Here is an 18,223-nt window from a genome sequence, read left to right on the forward strand (position 1 = left end):
TGCACAAACCCCCACAAGCAGACTGTGACATTTCTTTGATAATCTCAAAATCCAAGCAGTGCTAGATCTTTTCAAAGGACCCCCGCATGAGACATTAACATGTGCCCCACTGCTCCCAGACCACTAACAAATATGCGCGCGCACACACACACGCACACACACCCCAGGGTCTCTCTCTCCAACCCCTCACACCCCCCGCCCCATTCTCCCCCCATCCCCCCCCACCCCCTCGGGCCACCTGCCCCTCACCACCGCGCCTCACCTCCGTCCTCCTCGTCGAAGGAGTTCATACAAGGGAAGTAGACGGCCAGTGCCTCGAAGGACGCCGACAGACTCAGGCGGCTCTGGGAGCGATGCATGCGCCCGCCGCTGGCCGCTCCGGCCCCGCCGTCCTGGCTTTGACGCCCCATGTTCTCTTGCTCCGCAAGGGCTCTGACGCCGCACGCTGGAGCTCCCGGACGCTCCCGGACGATCGCGGCTGCACTGGTCTAGGGGTCCCCTCCTTGACGACCAAGGCCCATAGACGCCGGCTCAAGCTCGGGCAGTTGCTGTCGTCCCAGTGGATGGGCCTCTGGGCAGGGGGGTTGGTTGGTTATGGCCTGTGTGCAGACGAGGATGCTTCCTAGTGTGGAGAGAGGTGTCTGCTGGTGTGTGTGTGTGTGCGCGTGTGCGCGTCAGAAAGGTCCGTCTGGCAGAATATGCAGCAGTCGAGTACGCTTAGGCTCTCAGCTCGGAGCTCGGTGAAGAGAGGCTCTGTGCTCTTTTCAGCTCCTCTGCCTTCTCCAGCACACGCACGCACACTCACATATAGCAGGGAGTGGGGGAGAAGAGCCCCCCTCCCCTCCTCCTCTCTCAGCCAATCAGAGGATGCGCTGCGGATGAGCATCTCGAATGGTCCTCCGACCGCATGAGCTCTACCCAGAGATACAGCAGGAGTGTGTGTGTGTGTGTGTGTGTGCGTGTGTACGCATTAGTGTCAGCATCTCGTCTGCCCTGGCAGCCAGACTAGCCACAGGCCGCATGCCAGTCACTCACAGTTCACGTGCTGAGCAAACACACTTACACAAACAACCACGCACACACACACACCCCCGCCCCACTTATCTGTTCTTCTCTTCTCCTGACAAACACAGTAGGCTGTTTTTCTCCCTATAATTACAAATCTCTCACCTTGTCTTTTTTCCAATCCATCATCTCCCCTTGTGCATGCTGGCCAACGTGAACACATCTGAGCCTCTGAGTGCAGCGGGGAACCAAACACTGCTAGCTACTGGACTTTGCTACTATTTACACTTACCACTTATAAAAAAAAAACAAACAAAAAAAACCGTCAAAAAACAAATCAGGTTTGTAATATACATTACATGTGTACAACAACTAACACACGCAACATACATCACAGCCTTGGTAAGGACGTAACAATATACATGTTCACAAAGAGAAGCAATTGTTTTCAACACACTTCGAAGAAAGAGCTGCCCCTGTGTATTCTGTGTAGCTACTGACTTCATTAGCAAGGCCAGGAGCCCTTGGGGAGGCCAGGCCTCTAATGCTGATTGATTCCTTGAGAATGCCAAAGCCTGTGACATAATCATGACCTTTGCACTAAGAGCTCCCCGCTTTGAATACGCGCGTTTGAAGGAAACCTTCATCGCCACGGGACTCGAGACGCAGTAGGAGTACCGAGTGTGTACGCTCATTAGCAGACAAAGATCTTACTGGAGAGAGAGAACGAGAGAGAGATGGAGAGAGAGACAGATAGAGAAAGAGATAAGAGACAGAGAATAAGATATAAACAGAGGCAGAGAGAGAAAGATCGACAGACAGACAGACAGATAGACAGATAGATAGATAGATAGATAGATAGATAGATAGATAGATAGATAGAGCCCTCTGTGATTTCAGCTACAGGGGATAGCTCAGCTGGGTTTGAGCCCTTTCTATAAACATGAAGGATTGCACTTTGGTTGGCTACTAGAAGGTGCTTTAAAACCTATGACATATGCCACCAGAACTGTCTTTATGCCTGATATAATCTGATATAATACTTCACTATAACAAAATGATGAAGATCATGATTATTTTTGTTGTTGTTATTAGTAGTAGTAGCAGTAGGATTTTAGTAAAAGGAAATCATATCTAGTACATGATGTACACCACTATACAAGCCTAAATAAATCTATTTACAATATGAATACAATTTTGCACAGTAGACCTGTACTGGACTACAGAATTCACTTCTGTGCACTTCTGTGATCTGTATAAATAGCACTACTATGACCTCTCTGATAACACATCACAGCACAGGTAAAGATGCGATGACGTAATAATAATATATTCACGTTTAAAATGTTCTGCACACATCCCCTCCCCTTGACCCTGACGTGCAGTACTAGGACTCCACTAAACAATACTGTAGTTCCACTATGGCCTATTATGTCTGCATTCACCATGGGGCCTTTGCCAAGTGCCAGTCTGCTGGGAGCTGTAAAACAGCATGGGGGGGGGGGGGCGTGGCATCATGGAGGAGGCGATACGGGAGGACACGTCTGACAGCCTCAGCCGTCTCTGGAGTAAAACAGCAGCGGTTGACGGGCCTCATCAAACTGCAACTAGATACAGCAATGTTCTCCCACTGGCTGTGCTCCACTTTGAGGGCATCCGACAAGAACACGGAGTTGCGCTGGTGCACAAACTACGCAGTTCGACTTTCAGGTGGGACTGTAAGGTCATCCCTGTCAATGTGTAGCAAGCCACAATACTGTACAAAAACATGGCAGAAATCGGCTACCCTGAAATATTGTCCTAGCGTGAGTGTGTGCGAATGGCTAGATGCACGCATGCCCCGTGATGGATGGAGCTCTATACTGGATGTTATCTTCCATTCTCTTTCCTGCGTCCAATGCAGTCCCCCGGGGGGCTGCAGAATTCCTTTTAAGAGTATGCTGTTTGCAATTGGCTGCTGCTTCTCACTGTTGTGCTGACTGGATTGTGAAAGCTGTGTGTTGATCGTATAACTTCCTCGGTTCTGAGAAAGGTGCTATTTAAGTGGAACTTCATTTATTAGTGAACTGGAACTGTCTTGTTTATTATTATGGGAAGAGAAACATCACAGCTGACCCCCCACAAGAGTGCTGAGTCTTGAGAAACACTCGTCCATGCACAGCATGATACTGTGAGTGCATGTGTGTGTTCATTCATTCGGTGTATGGTCTTCACCAGCTAGCTGTTGTGTCGTATTAAAAGCATAGATGCCTCAAAATGACCGTGTGTGCATGTGTGTGTGTGTATGCCACTACAAACAGTGCCAAAAGTACAGTGGCTACAGAGAAAGAGGAAGTGCCCACACCCACACTACATATCTGACATGACGCAAGGCTCAAGCAGAACCTTGTGTCATAAGTCATAAGACAGATTGTCATGTCTGTTCAGTTCTTACTGCTAAGCTGCAGGGAGGAGAGGCAGCTCCGTCAGCCCCTCTAACACAGTATTTAGCATTTCAAAGCTTCAAGTCCTCATTAGAATGGATATTTATAAAAGTCCTTCTAAATTAAGTCAAAATATGCTCATCTAGGACAGGTGTGGCATATATATTTTCAAGTAGCGTGTGTCAGGTGCAAACGCCGCTCGGACGCACAGTCAGACTGAAATTAAAAGCAAATGTCAAGCATGCGTCATTGAGGCTGTCATGGTAGATGGTTACGGCGCATATCAGTTCTGCTCTTTGTCATTCAAACGCATGAGTGGTGTGGGCAGGGAGTGGAGAGCTCTTTCTAAAACTGCGGCTTGGGCACAGATAGAGTTGGTACTTGCTGCTTCCCCGTTTCAGTCTGTGGATGGTCGTCACCAGCTAGCTGCTGTGTTGTGTTTCAGGTATGACTCAAAATGACCATCCAGTTGACACCGACAGCCGGCCTTTATATTTACGCATATAAATGAACGCTAAAGGACCAGATAACGCAAAAGATACAAAACCGGCCAGTGGCCAAATTCTACACCACAGATGAAAAGTGGGGCAGCAGACTGATCATGGAGTATGAACGAGGTTGATATGCTTCACACATTCCAAGACTCCAGCATATGCATACACATATACACACACACACGCATGTATGTATACACACACATACACATGCATGTATGTATACACACACACACACACACATGCATGTATGTATACACACACACACACACACACATGCATGTATGTATACACACACACACACACACACACACACGCATGTATGTATGTATGTATACACACACACACACACACGCATGTATGTATACACACACACACACACACACACACACACACACACACACACACACACGGTAATGGCAACAATAGACTTACCTTGCTACTGCCCCTCTTGAACAAAAGGTACAGAGATGCAAACTAAAACCAGTTCTCGTGCTATCACACCACTTCAGGCACCTCAAAACTGGGTGGAGAACTTCATGTAGACTTGCCAGTGCCAACTCTGGAACTCAAAAACCCGGGCGCAAGTCTTGTCCCGCGTGCAGCCCACCGCCATCCCTGCGCATATGCCCGTGCTGGGGCAGCTTGTCACCTCGTTACCTAGTACCACCCCTATTGGGGCAGGCCGTCTCACAAGCCTGAAATGAACCACACCCATAGCTCCTTCACTTCACCTGTGTCTCACTTCTTGGGTGAGGTAACTAGCAGTGAATTAATAGAACAGACAGAACCCTATGCATGGCAGAAAAGAAAGAACAGCAGAGTTTGGATGGTTTATGGAGGATATGTACATTCACATAATACATAAAAAAATATGCATCACACACACAAGTTGTCACTCCCACTGGTGATAAACCAGCGACTAAATGCCCCGAACACTTCACATGCAGAGTGGTTCTTGCCCTGTTTACGAGGCTCTTGGTGGCAGTAAACCGGGGCGGTCTAATCACGTCCACATACCCGCGCATTAAAAAGATGACTTCTGGGGTGGGGTTAAATTAACACGGTATTGGATTTCCAGGGTCGGCTAACTCCACCTGATCCTCACAGGGAAAAATATTGATTGGCACGGCTATACGTTCAGGATGCCAACTACAACAACTGGATGGTGTAGGGGAACAAAGAAGGAATGCCGTTTTCTCCATCTAGATGTATGTCACGGACCCATATTACCTACTTGGGATATAGGACTATATAAAACAGGTTTATCAGCAGACAGATGATTCTGGACAAGTAATGGTTATGCAGAAATCAATGAGGAAAGATGTGCTCCTCAGAAACAGGGGAAAAAAAGTGTCAAAGCTGTCAGAGTAATGCATATGGTATTATCCTAATTTACAAGAAAAAATCAGCTCCTACCAGGGCCTATTTGTTCAAAATGTTAATAAAAAAAAAACAACAAAAAAACAAAAATTTAAAACTATAAACACATAAATCAAATCTCAGTATATCTGATGACAGAAAGTCAGATCGTGACTAAACAGTTCTGAAGAACAAGAGTTAATGTTGTTTTCTTTTTAGAAAATACCTCTTCAGCTAATATGGAATCACCAAAATAACTTCTGAGTGGCTTTCTGTTAAATCCTCCTGAAGGCCTGCAGACACTTGTGTGGCTCTGCAGCAGGCTCCGTGAGCTCTGGGTTTACACACAGATGATCGTCATCCAAACAATATGATTCAGACTGCAGCAGGGAGCCAGAGATGGGTCCCTCCCAGTGTGGCGCAGCACAAGAACAATGCTCGTAAGGAGACAGTAAAACATCCAGAGTCAGTAACGTTGTGGTTTTGGGAATCAAAAAAAGAAGCAAAAAACAAACAAACAACCCAGACAACAACAACAACAAAAACACACTCAAAAACCCACACTGATGTCAATAGTAAGTGAGAGGTAATATCTCAAAAGTCAGGCATAAGCAGGTCTGGTGAGTGGTGTGGATTAAACAGTGTGCGCACGTGCACAAACACACGACTCCGGGTGTGTGAATAAACAGCCGGTGGTGTTTACATCCTTTCCTGATCCTCCACAGCATGGCTGGCTTTGGTGAGACCCCCCCCCCCCCCCCCCGAGCCCCACCACCACCACAACCATCTCCCTAGGAGGAATGTCTGCTGCACCACACCGCAGTTTGAGATGGCACACCCTGCCCCACCTGAACATCATATAATCACACTCCCAGGTTGTACAGTAATAAACTCAAGGCTGGCTTGCGTTATCAGCCATGGCCTGGCACGAGAGGAGAGGCCTGAAGGCAGTGTTAATAGTCTCCCCTGTAGTCCTAATGTGGCCAGGTGGTGAGAAAACCGGAAAGGGAGACAGGTAGAAAGACAGACTGATTCCCTACATGAGCCCAAGCACAATTTCCTCATGAATATTTTATATTCATTTTTACATGAAACAAGACATACTAATCTGAATGACTGGGATCTGGGATTTGCAGTTGCACACTTGGGACCTCACACTGCCCTGCACAATTCCCAGTCTCCCCTACTTTACCTCTAACATGCACCTGATGCAGCTCTGTATGCAGCCAATCAGAACTGTGGGGTCCAGGCACCAGGGTTGAAATCACCTGTCCTTGACCAATCATAATGAAGCAGCATATTCTGTACAAAAGCAATGAGAAGAAGTGACTAAGAGACAAAAATTGAGACACTGATGTGCGATGTATCCACACACTGTCCCAATATACACGTGGAGCAAACCGGGGCATTCCCTTAAAATACTATTCAAATGAGGAAACAGGAAACTATTTACACACGTAAACCCCTGTTTTAACCAAATACAGATCACATGCAGGATGATGAGGATCGTCTCGTTAAGTCTGAGTTGATGCAGAGACATTCAACAGGCTCCCGAGACGAAGACCAGAGCATCCGCCGGCTCTTCCCCGAAACGCTGCTTCAACCCTCTGAAGTCCCAGCCGAGCAGCGGCTGAGGTTCACCAGAACCTCTGAAAGGGATGAGGTCAAGGGTTGGTCGTCTCATTTCACTTTGCCAGCAGCACATGCTTGAGTGGGTCCTAGGTTCAAGGCATTAATCACAATTGTTTTACTCTAGTCTTGGAACTTGTGTTCTCTCAACACTGCACAACGTACAAATTGTAGAAAAGTTTGTTTTTGGAATGATAAACACACACAAAGTACAAACACTTTTGTGACTATTAGGCACGTGTGACGGTACTTTATTCTTCTTGCAGGGATATTAGAACAATTAATCACATACTCATTTTAAATAATAGACATGCCTCATTTTAAATCCTGAGTCACTCATGTTATGAGCTGGAAATCCGAGCCCGTATGCCATCATTTATTAAAAACGAACATCTCAGTAAGAAAACGGCCAAACTTCATGGTACAAAGTGAAGCAACTGAAACAAGCAGGAACCATTAGCATGCTGCCACTCCCTGTAACTACTCAACAGTGTTCCATAAGAACCACTGGTGTTACACTATTCTTAACTAATTAACATTTCTGTGGCACTCCGTGATACAATTAGCCATGCCCCTCTCTCAAATGCACGGTCCTTTACACTTAGTTAAAATGTTCCGCTCCTCACACCGAACAAACACCTTGGGTGTAAACTTAGACGTGCTGTGCGGTTCACACTTCACGAGTCAGAGTTGGGATAGTGGCCTGCTGCCCGGCTCAGCTCCCACAATTCAGCAGGACAAATACAGGTTTCATGCTATACTTATGCCTAAACATGTTTCATTGATTTCACTGCAGTAACTTACTGTATGCTCCATCGCAGTGGTGTGCTGGAGTCCCAATAACTGAGCCTGTGGAATACGGTCATTGTGACTGTTAGTGCTCAACCTGTTAGCAGTTTTTAAGTGCCGACTTTGATGAGCGTTGTTGTTGGGAAGAACACCAAATATAGCTAAAAAGCTGCCAAGAACAAGAAATGACATAAAACGTTCCTGGACAGATTTATTCCTAGACCGTAAAGCTTCTTTGACGGTGTAATTTAGTCTGAGATACCCTAGGCTCTGTGTGTATCCAGAGAACCGTCTCTGGAAGCTGTTTTTTGTTTCACACAGAGAGCACACCTCTGCCAGTCCCAGACTCCATTGATCCCCATCCATAATACAGTTCAAAACTCTGGAGGAACTGCACCCTGACATGCTGGTCCTCACAGCACAATCTGACTTTTGATACGAGAACCCTCAAATGATTATGAAGCCACAGAGGCTCGCTCTTCCCATCTCAACAGCAAGCAGACAAAAAAAACCCAAAAAAACCCAGAAGCCAAATTGAAAGACCCAGGGAAAGATTAAGGCAAAGCTCCTCCTGCCCCCCCCCCCACCCAGTGAAGGTCGGTCTCACGTTCAGAGAGGCCCCGAGTCTGCGGAGATCAGGACCCACAGAGAGGAGGTGCGGAGTGAAGCCAGGCCTTCTCCCCCCTCCGGCCACCCCGTATATCATCCTGCCCATGCTTACACTCCTGTGGCCCTGCTGAGACTAATTAGAGCCCCCGTGGATGCCGAGGTGCCACGTGAAGATGTCTGCTCGGGGATAAGATGAATTGCCATTATCGCCATCTCAGCCAGTGTGTCTGCCTCATAAGCAGAACGGGAAGAGTGTGTGTGTGGGGGGGGGGGTGTTCACATCCCAAAGAACTACTGTACTGTATCACACACCATCTAAACAGAATCGAAAAGACTATAGACGAAAGAGGGCTGGACAAACAAAGGGCTGGGGGAGGGGTATTTGGAGCGAGCGCCACAAGCATGAATTACCATGGCGACGCAGAATCTGTGTCGCCTCATGCCACGGCGTGCTTGGATCCTGGCTCGACTGCCTTCACACGAGTTAGCTGTTTCCGAGACACCACACCCTCCCGCAACCCCGTTCCCATTACTGACACACTTTCGAGTTAAAACAAACGCCTTCTGGTGAGTGAGAAGATCCACACATTGTGTCGAAGAATGCATCTGCTCATGTCTGGCCCTGGATTTTACCCTTTTACAACTGCGGGATGAGAAACGGTGGGATTCAAAAGCCTCAGCGCCACTGGATGCGTAGTCCGGCTGAGCTCTGTCCTGTTGGGTTAGGCTGGATTCGGGGACGTAGTCTGAACCAAGTGCGGTCAACCCAAGAACAGAGCCTGACAGCCCCCAAAAATTGAGCTCATCATCCATGTTAAATCTCTTTAACTTCACGCTACAAGACAGTACGTGACTGTTTGTGACTATTATCTGTGATTGAACTGTATCGATCTACATGATCTGTGATTGATCTGAATGGTCTGTATTGACCTGCATGAAAGATCAAGTAGCGTGTGAAGCTTCTCAGACCAGCATGCTGGCATGTGCTGCAGTCATCCATCTGGGAGTGATGGTAGAGCAACATTGCAGTGCTGTAACTGCTTGGTGTGAAACCTGAGCTCAAAAAGAACTCTGAGTATTGCCCCATTCTCGCTCTCTGCAATGCAGCAACGCTGGCCATCTAAGGACTACAGTTCCTCACACGGTCATATTCCTCTCTCCCACACCTTCGAAAACCTGACCATGAAGGACGCAGGGCTTCTTGGACAGTCTTTGAGAGAGGATAGTCAACCGCGCACTGGGTCTCGCCAATCTGTACGCCATGCATATCCGCACTCTCGACAAGCGAGACTTGCAAACACATGGCACAGCAAAGCAAAAACATGAGTCCACATCAAAAAAAAAAGAAAAAAAGACCAAAGGTCATGAGAGTCGTCTCGTTTACACTTACACTGGTTATGTAATTAAGAAAAAAAAGTTCATCAGTCATTAAATCATTTATAGTGATGGCCGCTTATATTTCGGTGAAGGCATCAGCGTAAATAATGAGAAGTGGTAGCCAGTAGCACTTTTTTGACTGGTGCAAGGGAGAGCAGTTGTAGCCAATTGTAGTGAGAACAGCCAAAAACACATCTTGTTTGAAGCCCCAGACACAGAGACTCTGCAAGCTTTAATAGAATGGTGAGAATTAACAGCAGCATTTGAAGATCCATTCAGAGAGGGAGAGAGGGAGAGAGATAGAGAGATAAAGAGAGAGAAAGAGATAGAGACAGAGACAAGTTCAGTGTGCAGACTCCACCTTGAGAAACATTAGCAAGGTCACACCAGGCAGAGATGAAATTACATCCATAAACCAATCTACTACCAATATCAAGGGCAGCAATATCACTTTACCAGCTCTGAAAACCCTACGTGAGAGGCCTGCACCCCCCCCACCCCAAGCAAACCACACACACTCTCCATTTACCATGCAGTGAGTCACACAATACTTAGGCATAAAATCCACTATGAAAGTAAATATATATTTTTATGAAGATGTCAATGCCTTTTGTATCATTTTACTGGTAGTAATACTAAGATACACAAACGGGAAGCTTAACGTACAGCATAAAACAATGAAAGTCTTTAACTATTTGTGCCTCTGTGTCTTAGGGATATTATGCTAGTTGTTTTTAGTTTTTAGGAGTTAGGGAGGATCTCTATGGCGGTCAGGTGCATGTGATTGATATTTTGGGCTTGTAGGAGACTCTTTGTGGCAACTGAATATTATAAATAAGCACATGAGTTTTGATTTTCTCGTAGATAATATGGAAGGGGAGCTCAATGAAACTTGAATTCAAAGATGAATTACTGCAAGCCGCAGGTGCTACAAAGCTCTCTGAACAGTGTCGGTTCAGGTAAGCATAGCAGAGAAGGAGAGAAAGAGAGAGGATTACCTTTTGAAATTATCTTTGTGTTGGTTTCATTAGTAGCCATCAATGTCCTTTATTTTATTGGGATTTTAATGTTTTGATTTTTACATGGATAATGGTCCACCTTTCTCAGTACAAAATGACCAAGCTTGGGAGATGTTCCGGAATACTGGGAATACCTGTCTGGAAAACCAATCTTGGGAGATGTTCCAGAGCACAGATAATCCTGTCTGGCCTTATACTATTAAACCTGCATACAAACTGTTTGAATCATCCTAAAATAGGTTCAATTAATCGAAAGCATAGCAATGGCTTAGGATCTTCCATTCCTGATTTTTTCGGTTTAGATTTTGGCAGTGTAAATTTATTTTACCCTATAGCCTGGGATTAGTATGTACCGGAATAATATTCTCTGCTATATTCTTATCACAGCCTCCAAGTACAGCACATTCTTCAGATGTTAAAGCAATATAATCCTTAACTACAAGTACCAGAAAACATTCATTTTTGAGAATAAAGTTGGGAAGTAGTTGGGAAACATCTTAAAAAGTCTGAAAAGCCATTAGCCATCCATTACACTGTTATAACTACTACCATGTGAAAGGAATGTGCTGTTAATCTCATCCAATCTGCTTTAGGTGATTCCTCTGAACTGAGTTTCCAGGGAAGGAGGAGAATAACTGGAAAGACTAACAGGAACTTGCCAAATTAGAGTCAGCAGGAATTCCAAGGATTCAACCTGGTCCAATGAACATTGTAGGATGACAACTCAAATAATGAACCGGTGTCACCCATATATGGTGAGATATAAGATCTGAACCTCTCTACTTTCTGTTGTATTAATGGAGATTGAGCTGCCTCATGGTCCTCTAAGGAAGAGCTCCTCCAGGGTCTTTTAGGGAAGAGCTATTCTAAGGCACTTTAGGAAATATTTGATCCCCCCCACTCCCACCCCCCCTTACACACACACAAAGAGAACCATCTAAACAAGTTACACACATGGACAGTCTTCTGTTGTAACAATATAGCAGACACAGCCCCACAGCTGGTCCTGTATGAGAGTATAATGGGCCTGTTGCACTTGCTTTTACAGGGCTGTATTATGGAAGTATGAAAGCCTTTATATAAATAAAGCTCACTGCTATTAATAAAGTTCTTGGTCCTTATGGGACTGGCTAGCTCCTGGGTCTGCAGTTTTACTAATAATCAAACAATGAAACTATCACTAGGCCACAGGCACGCTCTGAGAAGTATGGAAATAGTCAAGGAGTTCATTTGACCACCAAAGCACGTCTCCCTGAGGTATACTGCTCCCTCCCTGGACCTGCTGGATGATAAACATCAGGGGGGATCAGAAAGGGGGTGCAATGGGTTCTTCCCTAAAGGACCATGAGGCAGCCCAATCCTCATTCATGCGCATGGCACCGAGAGACGTTAACACAACAGACAGTAGAGAGGTTCAGATCGTATTGGGTTTTTTTTTTAACCCACTATATGTATACAGGCCATAAGGCAAATGGCAAGTCAGGCTGGACCACCCCCTCTGCACGCCAAGGCCCCCCTACCACACACCCTGCACATTATGCATGTGAGAAGCATGCGCCAAAGGAAAACTGTAGCGGATTGTAAGAGCCGACTGTAAGAAAATATGCTCACACATTTACTTGGGCATTTTACAGAAAGAGAGAAAGAGAAAAGAAAGAAGAGTGAGAATGAGAAACAGATTGAGGGAGACAGTGAGGGAGAGAGAGAGAGAGAGAGAGAGAGAGAGAGACATATCACAGAGCCACTGGAGCAGACCGCAGCGCTGCTGGTTTTGGTGAACATTTAGAGCATCCCAGGACACACAATGCTCCCGGACAGAGTCGGAGCAGCTCACGAATCCCGAAATAACCCGCTTCAGAACAAACGCCAGCTGGATCCACGCCTCTGACAAAAGCATTGTTGGGTAAAGAGCGGTGGGAAGTAGGGTGGAGAGAAGAAACAGACGTCAGGCCCCGCGTACAGAGGCCTGTTCGAAATACTGATGCATCCTACGAATGACGATGTGTGCGTGCATATACACGTGCAGACTGACCTGTGCGTGTGCACGTCGTGGGTGTGATGGTGGTGGGGGAACTTTTGCACCTTTTGCAAGTCTGCCACGGGCAACCGAGATTGCTTTCTGGTCAGGTAAACGGGGCTACTGTATTACATCCAGCAGTGAGCAGAAGCACACGAGCAGCACCCTGCTGGAACGTCCAGGAGCTGACCAGAAGCTCACGTCTCCTACAGCCTCTCCCTCAGCCAGCTCTGACATTCATCCAAGTTTGTTTGTTTGTTTTTTAACTATCCACCACCTGCCTCTCCCAGAACTTGGAAAAAACTACTGCTTGGTTTCAGAGTCCAAAAAAACCCACCACATAACTGACATCCGATATCTAACTAATATCATTCCATCCAGCAAAAGACAGTATAAACAACCCACTGGGGGATTTTATCACTCTGCTGGAGATGATCAAGGCCTTAATATAAGTAATGACAAATGACCAACAGCCCCTGAGCCGGACCTCGTTCCAGGAATAAACCCAACGGTGCGATCTCCGCCTGGAAGCAGGACGCCACGGCTTCCTCGGCCCTTTTAGGCCGAGCTGGGGTGTAGACGGCGACCCTGTTTACGGATGGCAAGTGACAGGTGACAAGGCTCCGGGTGACCGGCGCAAATGATCCCTGTCTGGAGACAGATTGGCTGGCCACGTGAGCCTGCTGTCACGAGTTTCGCTGCCCATGTCTGTATACTTGCAGTGGCATACTGCAGCCGGACCACCTGGGGTTTACGGGTCAGCTGAAAACCGGATGCTTAAGCAACGGGAGTGAAGAAAGGCAGGAGGGCACTGGAGGACGGCAGTGGCGGCTGCTGCTATCACGCCTTCTCACGTGCTCGAACAAAGAGGAGCTGGACGTGGCGTGCGACACTGCTGAGTCCCTTCAACGGGTCAGCAGCAAACAGAAGACCTGTCTCTCCCTCTCTCTCAGTCTCCTCCGCTCTCACATCCTTTCTCATCCTCTCTTTTGCTCCCTTTGCACTCTCCTCCTCTCTTCCTCTGGTTCTCGCTCTCCTTTGCTCTCTTCCTCCCTCGCTCTTTCTCTCATTCTCTCTTCCTCTCTCTGACTCTCTTCTTTTTGCGTCTCCCTCTCTGTCTCTTCACAAGGCTATTCATTGAAGAAAAAAAACAACATAAATAGTAAGATATTACTAGATATGATGCATTGGGCAGACATGAGCACTTGTAATCAGAAATATCCTTAATAATTAATAATAATCACATTAATAATTTGTCATAATTATATCCATTTTTCTCCCACTCCATAACTGTAACATATTTTCAGCCCTTCAGATGACTATGATACTGCTTCAGTAATGCATGGAGACTCTGTCATCGTTCTGCTCCCTCCTATACCAGCAGGTTTTTTTTATTATCAAAAATAAACTACTGTGCTGTTTATTGCAATTTGATACAACTGCTGCAACTCAAATACCAATCAAATCACCAGAATAAACTACCCAAATATACTAAAAACTCTGCAGTAGTGCTCTGTACGTGGGGTCCATTTTTGTAAGCGGTGCATGCTCAAAAGCATCTCTGCATAAAACACACTTTAAACAGGCCCGACTCAGCTGGTGACCACACAGGTCAGATAACAGACCCATAGCAGGCAAAGTCGAAGAGCCCTGGGGCGCGACTGCGGCCTCCTGTAGACCTGCGAACGCAAGTCCTGCCGAGGCACGACGAGTGGAACGACCCCTTGCCCTCGATGAGAAGGTGGGTGCGAGAGAGAGAACAGAAGAAAGGATGGGAAAAAGACAGGGAAAGAGAGGGGATGCACGTTATCTAGGAAAGAGAGAGCAAGTGAGTGTCTGTGGCATGTTCGCTTCTGGGCCCTGCGACGAGACGAACGCTGCTCCTCTGGCCGGCGCTGGAAAAGGGCGAGACCTGTCGGACAGAAACCGTTCAGGAAGGGACATCTCAGAGTCCGTTAGGAGGACATGGGAGGGGGACCGAAGGAAAAAGATGGGGAAGAAAAGAGGTGTGGAAATGAAGGGCTCACAGACAGACAGGCAGACAGATGGACAGGCAGGTAGGCAGACAGACAGACGGACGGACAGGCAGGTAGACGGCTTGTGGCCCTACCTGTCTGGCTGAGCTGGGAGGCGCTGCGGCTCTTGCGGGACAGGCCCACCACGGCGGCCATTTTCACCCCGATGCTGGCGCGCCGCTTCTTGCCGTCGCCGCCCACCAGTCCCACGGCCGTGTCCGATTGGCTGCCGTCCGTCTTCTCCAGGGCGCACAGGTTCCCGCCCACGCTGGTGCTCTTGGTGACGTCGCCACCGCCGCTGCTGGCGGCGTTGTCGTCGCCCGCCGAGCCCGTTTGTCTGCTTTTCATTTTGGACGTGAAGTCGCTGTGAACATTTTGGAGGTGACACGGAGTCAGAGGAGAGTGAGAGGGGAGACAGAGAGGATGGAGGAGAGGGGAGGAGAGTGAGGGAAAGACTCAGGTCAACAGCGGATCCAGGGGAACTCGGGGTCAAAGGATCTTGGGTCAAAGTTTAAAGGTTGTCTCATAGAATGGATCTTGAGGTAAGAGGCACCATGGGCCATCAAGTTTCCCTTTTGATGCATTGTTACTTGTGCTAAAGCCATGTGCTAAAATGATGTTCTTTGACTCCAGTTATTCCATTTTCTTGTGCTGCTCATTAGGTCAGCGCTTCTATTATTAGTGCAACTTCGTAACTCACTCGCATGAAGCCGTAGTCCAGATAAAAGAGGAATCTTCCGAGCAAAACTGTCGTTTTTTTTCCTACAAACTTTTGTGATTTGGACTGCCGTATCAATAAGTTAAATTGATTTTGGCTGACGTAAAGACGTATGGTAGCATTAAGGCTTCAGACAGGGTTTGGGACAGAGGAATCGAGTAATGACCTAATGAGCGCAAATGTGTCCTAATGATTTAGCAGGAAGACATTTAACGCAATGACCAATTCTTCCCTCTGCAAACCGTTTTTGAGGGCAGCTTCAACAGCAGATGTTTTCAGATAGAGCTGTTAGTCATTCAGAAGTATAGCCAAAAATATACATATCTAATAATAACACACAGCATGTTAAAAAAATCATTGCTATTGCACTTTGAACATGAGCAATGTAAACTACAAAATACTGAAATGAGAGAGTAAAAAACAACCAAAAAGGAGAAGTGAGATCCAGAAGTATATTGCATAACCTCGATTTAATAATGCACACCATGTGAAAATACCTCCGGACTGCGAGTTCCTGGTAGCCAGTTCCACCCTAAGATGGCCTGGGTAAGGTCAGACTTTAAGACAGAAGAGGTGGAATTGGGTCACTAGAGACAGCTGGTCCTCTGATTGTCCCTACCAGAAACTTTGACATCATCCAGTTTTAGTCTGGCCTGCGTTCAAACTGCGAAGATTCAAGGAAAAATGTACATGGCCTGTTTTGGCTATGGAGCAGCTTCCTACCTGAACCCTCTCTGTGTTGGTGTGTGTTTGTGTTTGAGTGTGTGTCGAGGGGTTGTCTTCTTGTTCTCTCCATAATGAGGTAAGACTTATGGTGTCTATTGAGGTACAGACACGTGCACAGAAGCACACAGACACACACACTCCAGTCACAGGGCAGCACAGAATGCTAGTGCAGTTAATTAAAGTCACTCGAGCTGTCTCTATATCAGTTTCACCACCCCTCCTACCTCGAGGTCTGAGTGACAGGAAAGTCCAATTAGACCAGCGCTTTTACTGTGGAGGCATAAACGTGCTGGGCTGGGCTTCCATTATTACCACAGAGCATGGAACCAATAACGACACACTAGCTCAAAACCCCAGACAGGTGGCCTTCCAAAGCAAACACCCAAACGACGGCTGCCGTGGCAACACGTGTCGGTCTTGAATACGTGAGGGCGAGAGCGTTGCGAACTGCAAAGCGGTGCAGTCCGGCCAGTATGTGAGGGAGAGGTAAGTGGGTGGTACGTCATCGGAGCCCATGGCGGGATCACGCTTGGAACAGCAAGAACTGGCACGCTCATGAGTCGGAACTATGGGACTGGCTGGTCTTATAGCCAGCGAAAGTCCTGCAGTTATATACTCTAACATCCAAGTGACAGGATGCCATTTCTGCACAGTCTTCCTTCTTTTGGTGCAACTATGAGGTGCAATTAAAACAGATGTTTGTATATATATGTGTGTGTGTGTGTGTGTGTGTGTGTGTGTGTGTGTGTGTGTGTGGTACTCCGCTGCTGTGCTCCCTTCATTGGCTTCCAGTAGCTGCACGCCTCAGATTTAAAACCTTGATGCTTGCCTACAAAGCCAAAAATGGACCAGCCCCTAAACACATGATGTCAATGGTCAAAGCCCGATCCGTACCTCTAGTACTTCCTATACTGACTAATTAAATTAGTACTTATTGTAGGATATTGTTTATTAAGCTGATGTTGTCTAGCTTATCATTGTTTAAGACAGACCTTATGTATTATGTATTTTGTACTTCTAGGCATCAGCACTGATCCCTGTATTTCTACAGTATTCTAGTTCTTTGGTATCCTGGACTCTAACCTACTGTACTGTACTAGGATGCATTCTATGAATAAATCATAAAGCACTTCTTGAAGTTGCTCTGGATAAGAGTGTCTGCTAAATGCCGTAAATGTAAATATGTGTATATCACAGAAAGAGGAAACACAGAATGATGCATCTTTCTATCAAGGTAATCTAGGTGCTTCCCAGTGTTGGAACAGGCGACTCTCCTAAGAGAGAGACATCCAAGGTGTATAAAAAGAGCACACATGGCCTACTGGACACCGGGCACCATGCAGTGGGCAGCAGGTAGGTGGCACGGGGCGCCAGGCGCCGGCACTGTCTGTATCACGGAGGGCTTCGGAGCTCTCGACAGCAGCTGTACCCTGAACAATTATTCTTTTTAACGATCTCGCCAGATGACACGCCGCACTCCTCTGCAGCCGCGACAGGCCAGGGACATGGCCCAGGGCCAGCTGGAGCAGCCCCACCCCCTACACCTGATGCTGCAGCTCTTACATACACTGACACCACATAAATAAACAGATAAACAGTCCATCAGGTCTACGCAGCGTAACTGTTGACACCGGTTCTAGCGGGCCCATCTGCTCTAACGGTACCCGGTATATCTGTGCTTGTTTCAACAGCCCCGCGTTCAAGCATCTTGAAACCGGATGCGAGACCTGACCACTGAACACAAGTATTTTTGGATGAAGTGTTCCTTTAAATCTGTCCATTCTCACATAACTGTCGAGTTATAAACAAAGCCTACTGGGAACCGCTCGCCGAGGTGTCTGAGGTTAAAAGGTAAATGTATAAATAAGAGAAGCCCGATAGATCACGTTCTCCGAGAGGAGAAGATCTCGCAGCTGGCGCCAGAAGACAAAAAAAAAAAGCTCTCCGTCTCCCCAGTAATGGTGTAATGAGTGGCCGTCTCTCGCCTGACTCACGTGCACTTCGAGGCCAGTCAAATGCAATGGTCCACCCAGCAACTGT

The 18,223-nt window shown here is 47.0% G+C and overlaps 1 protein-coding gene across 7 annotated transcripts in view; it reads right to left on the minus strand.

Moving 5' to 3' along the window:
• The window catches only part of rims2a (regulating synaptic membrane exocytosis 2a), a 72,351-nt gene that overhangs the window by 6,738 nt on the left and 47,390 nt on the right, over positions 1 to 18,223 (minus strand). For 4 of the 7 annotated variants that reach the window (XM_035526597.1, XM_035526596.1, XM_027009477.2 and 1 more), the window contains one exon: positions 14,835 to 15,103. The exons of 1 other annotated variant lie outside the window; for it this stretch is intronic. In XM_035526597.1, coding sequence (XP_035382490.1) covers positions 14,835 to 15,103 — 269 coding nt within the window. Of the gene's footprint in view, positions 1 to 262; positions 776 to 14,834; positions 15,104 to 18,223 lie in introns of those variants that run through there. 2 more of the 7 variants (XM_027009479.2, XM_027009478.2) reach the window with 1 other exon arrangement.

The sequence above is a fragment of the Electrophorus electricus genome, chromosome 5, assembly GCF_013358815.1.
Source record: "Electrophorus electricus isolate fEleEle1 chromosome 5, fEleEle1.pri, whole genome shotgun sequence".
In the NCBI taxonomy this organism is placed as follows: Eukaryota; Metazoa; Chordata; class Actinopteri; order Gymnotiformes; family Gymnotidae; genus Electrophorus; species Electrophorus electricus.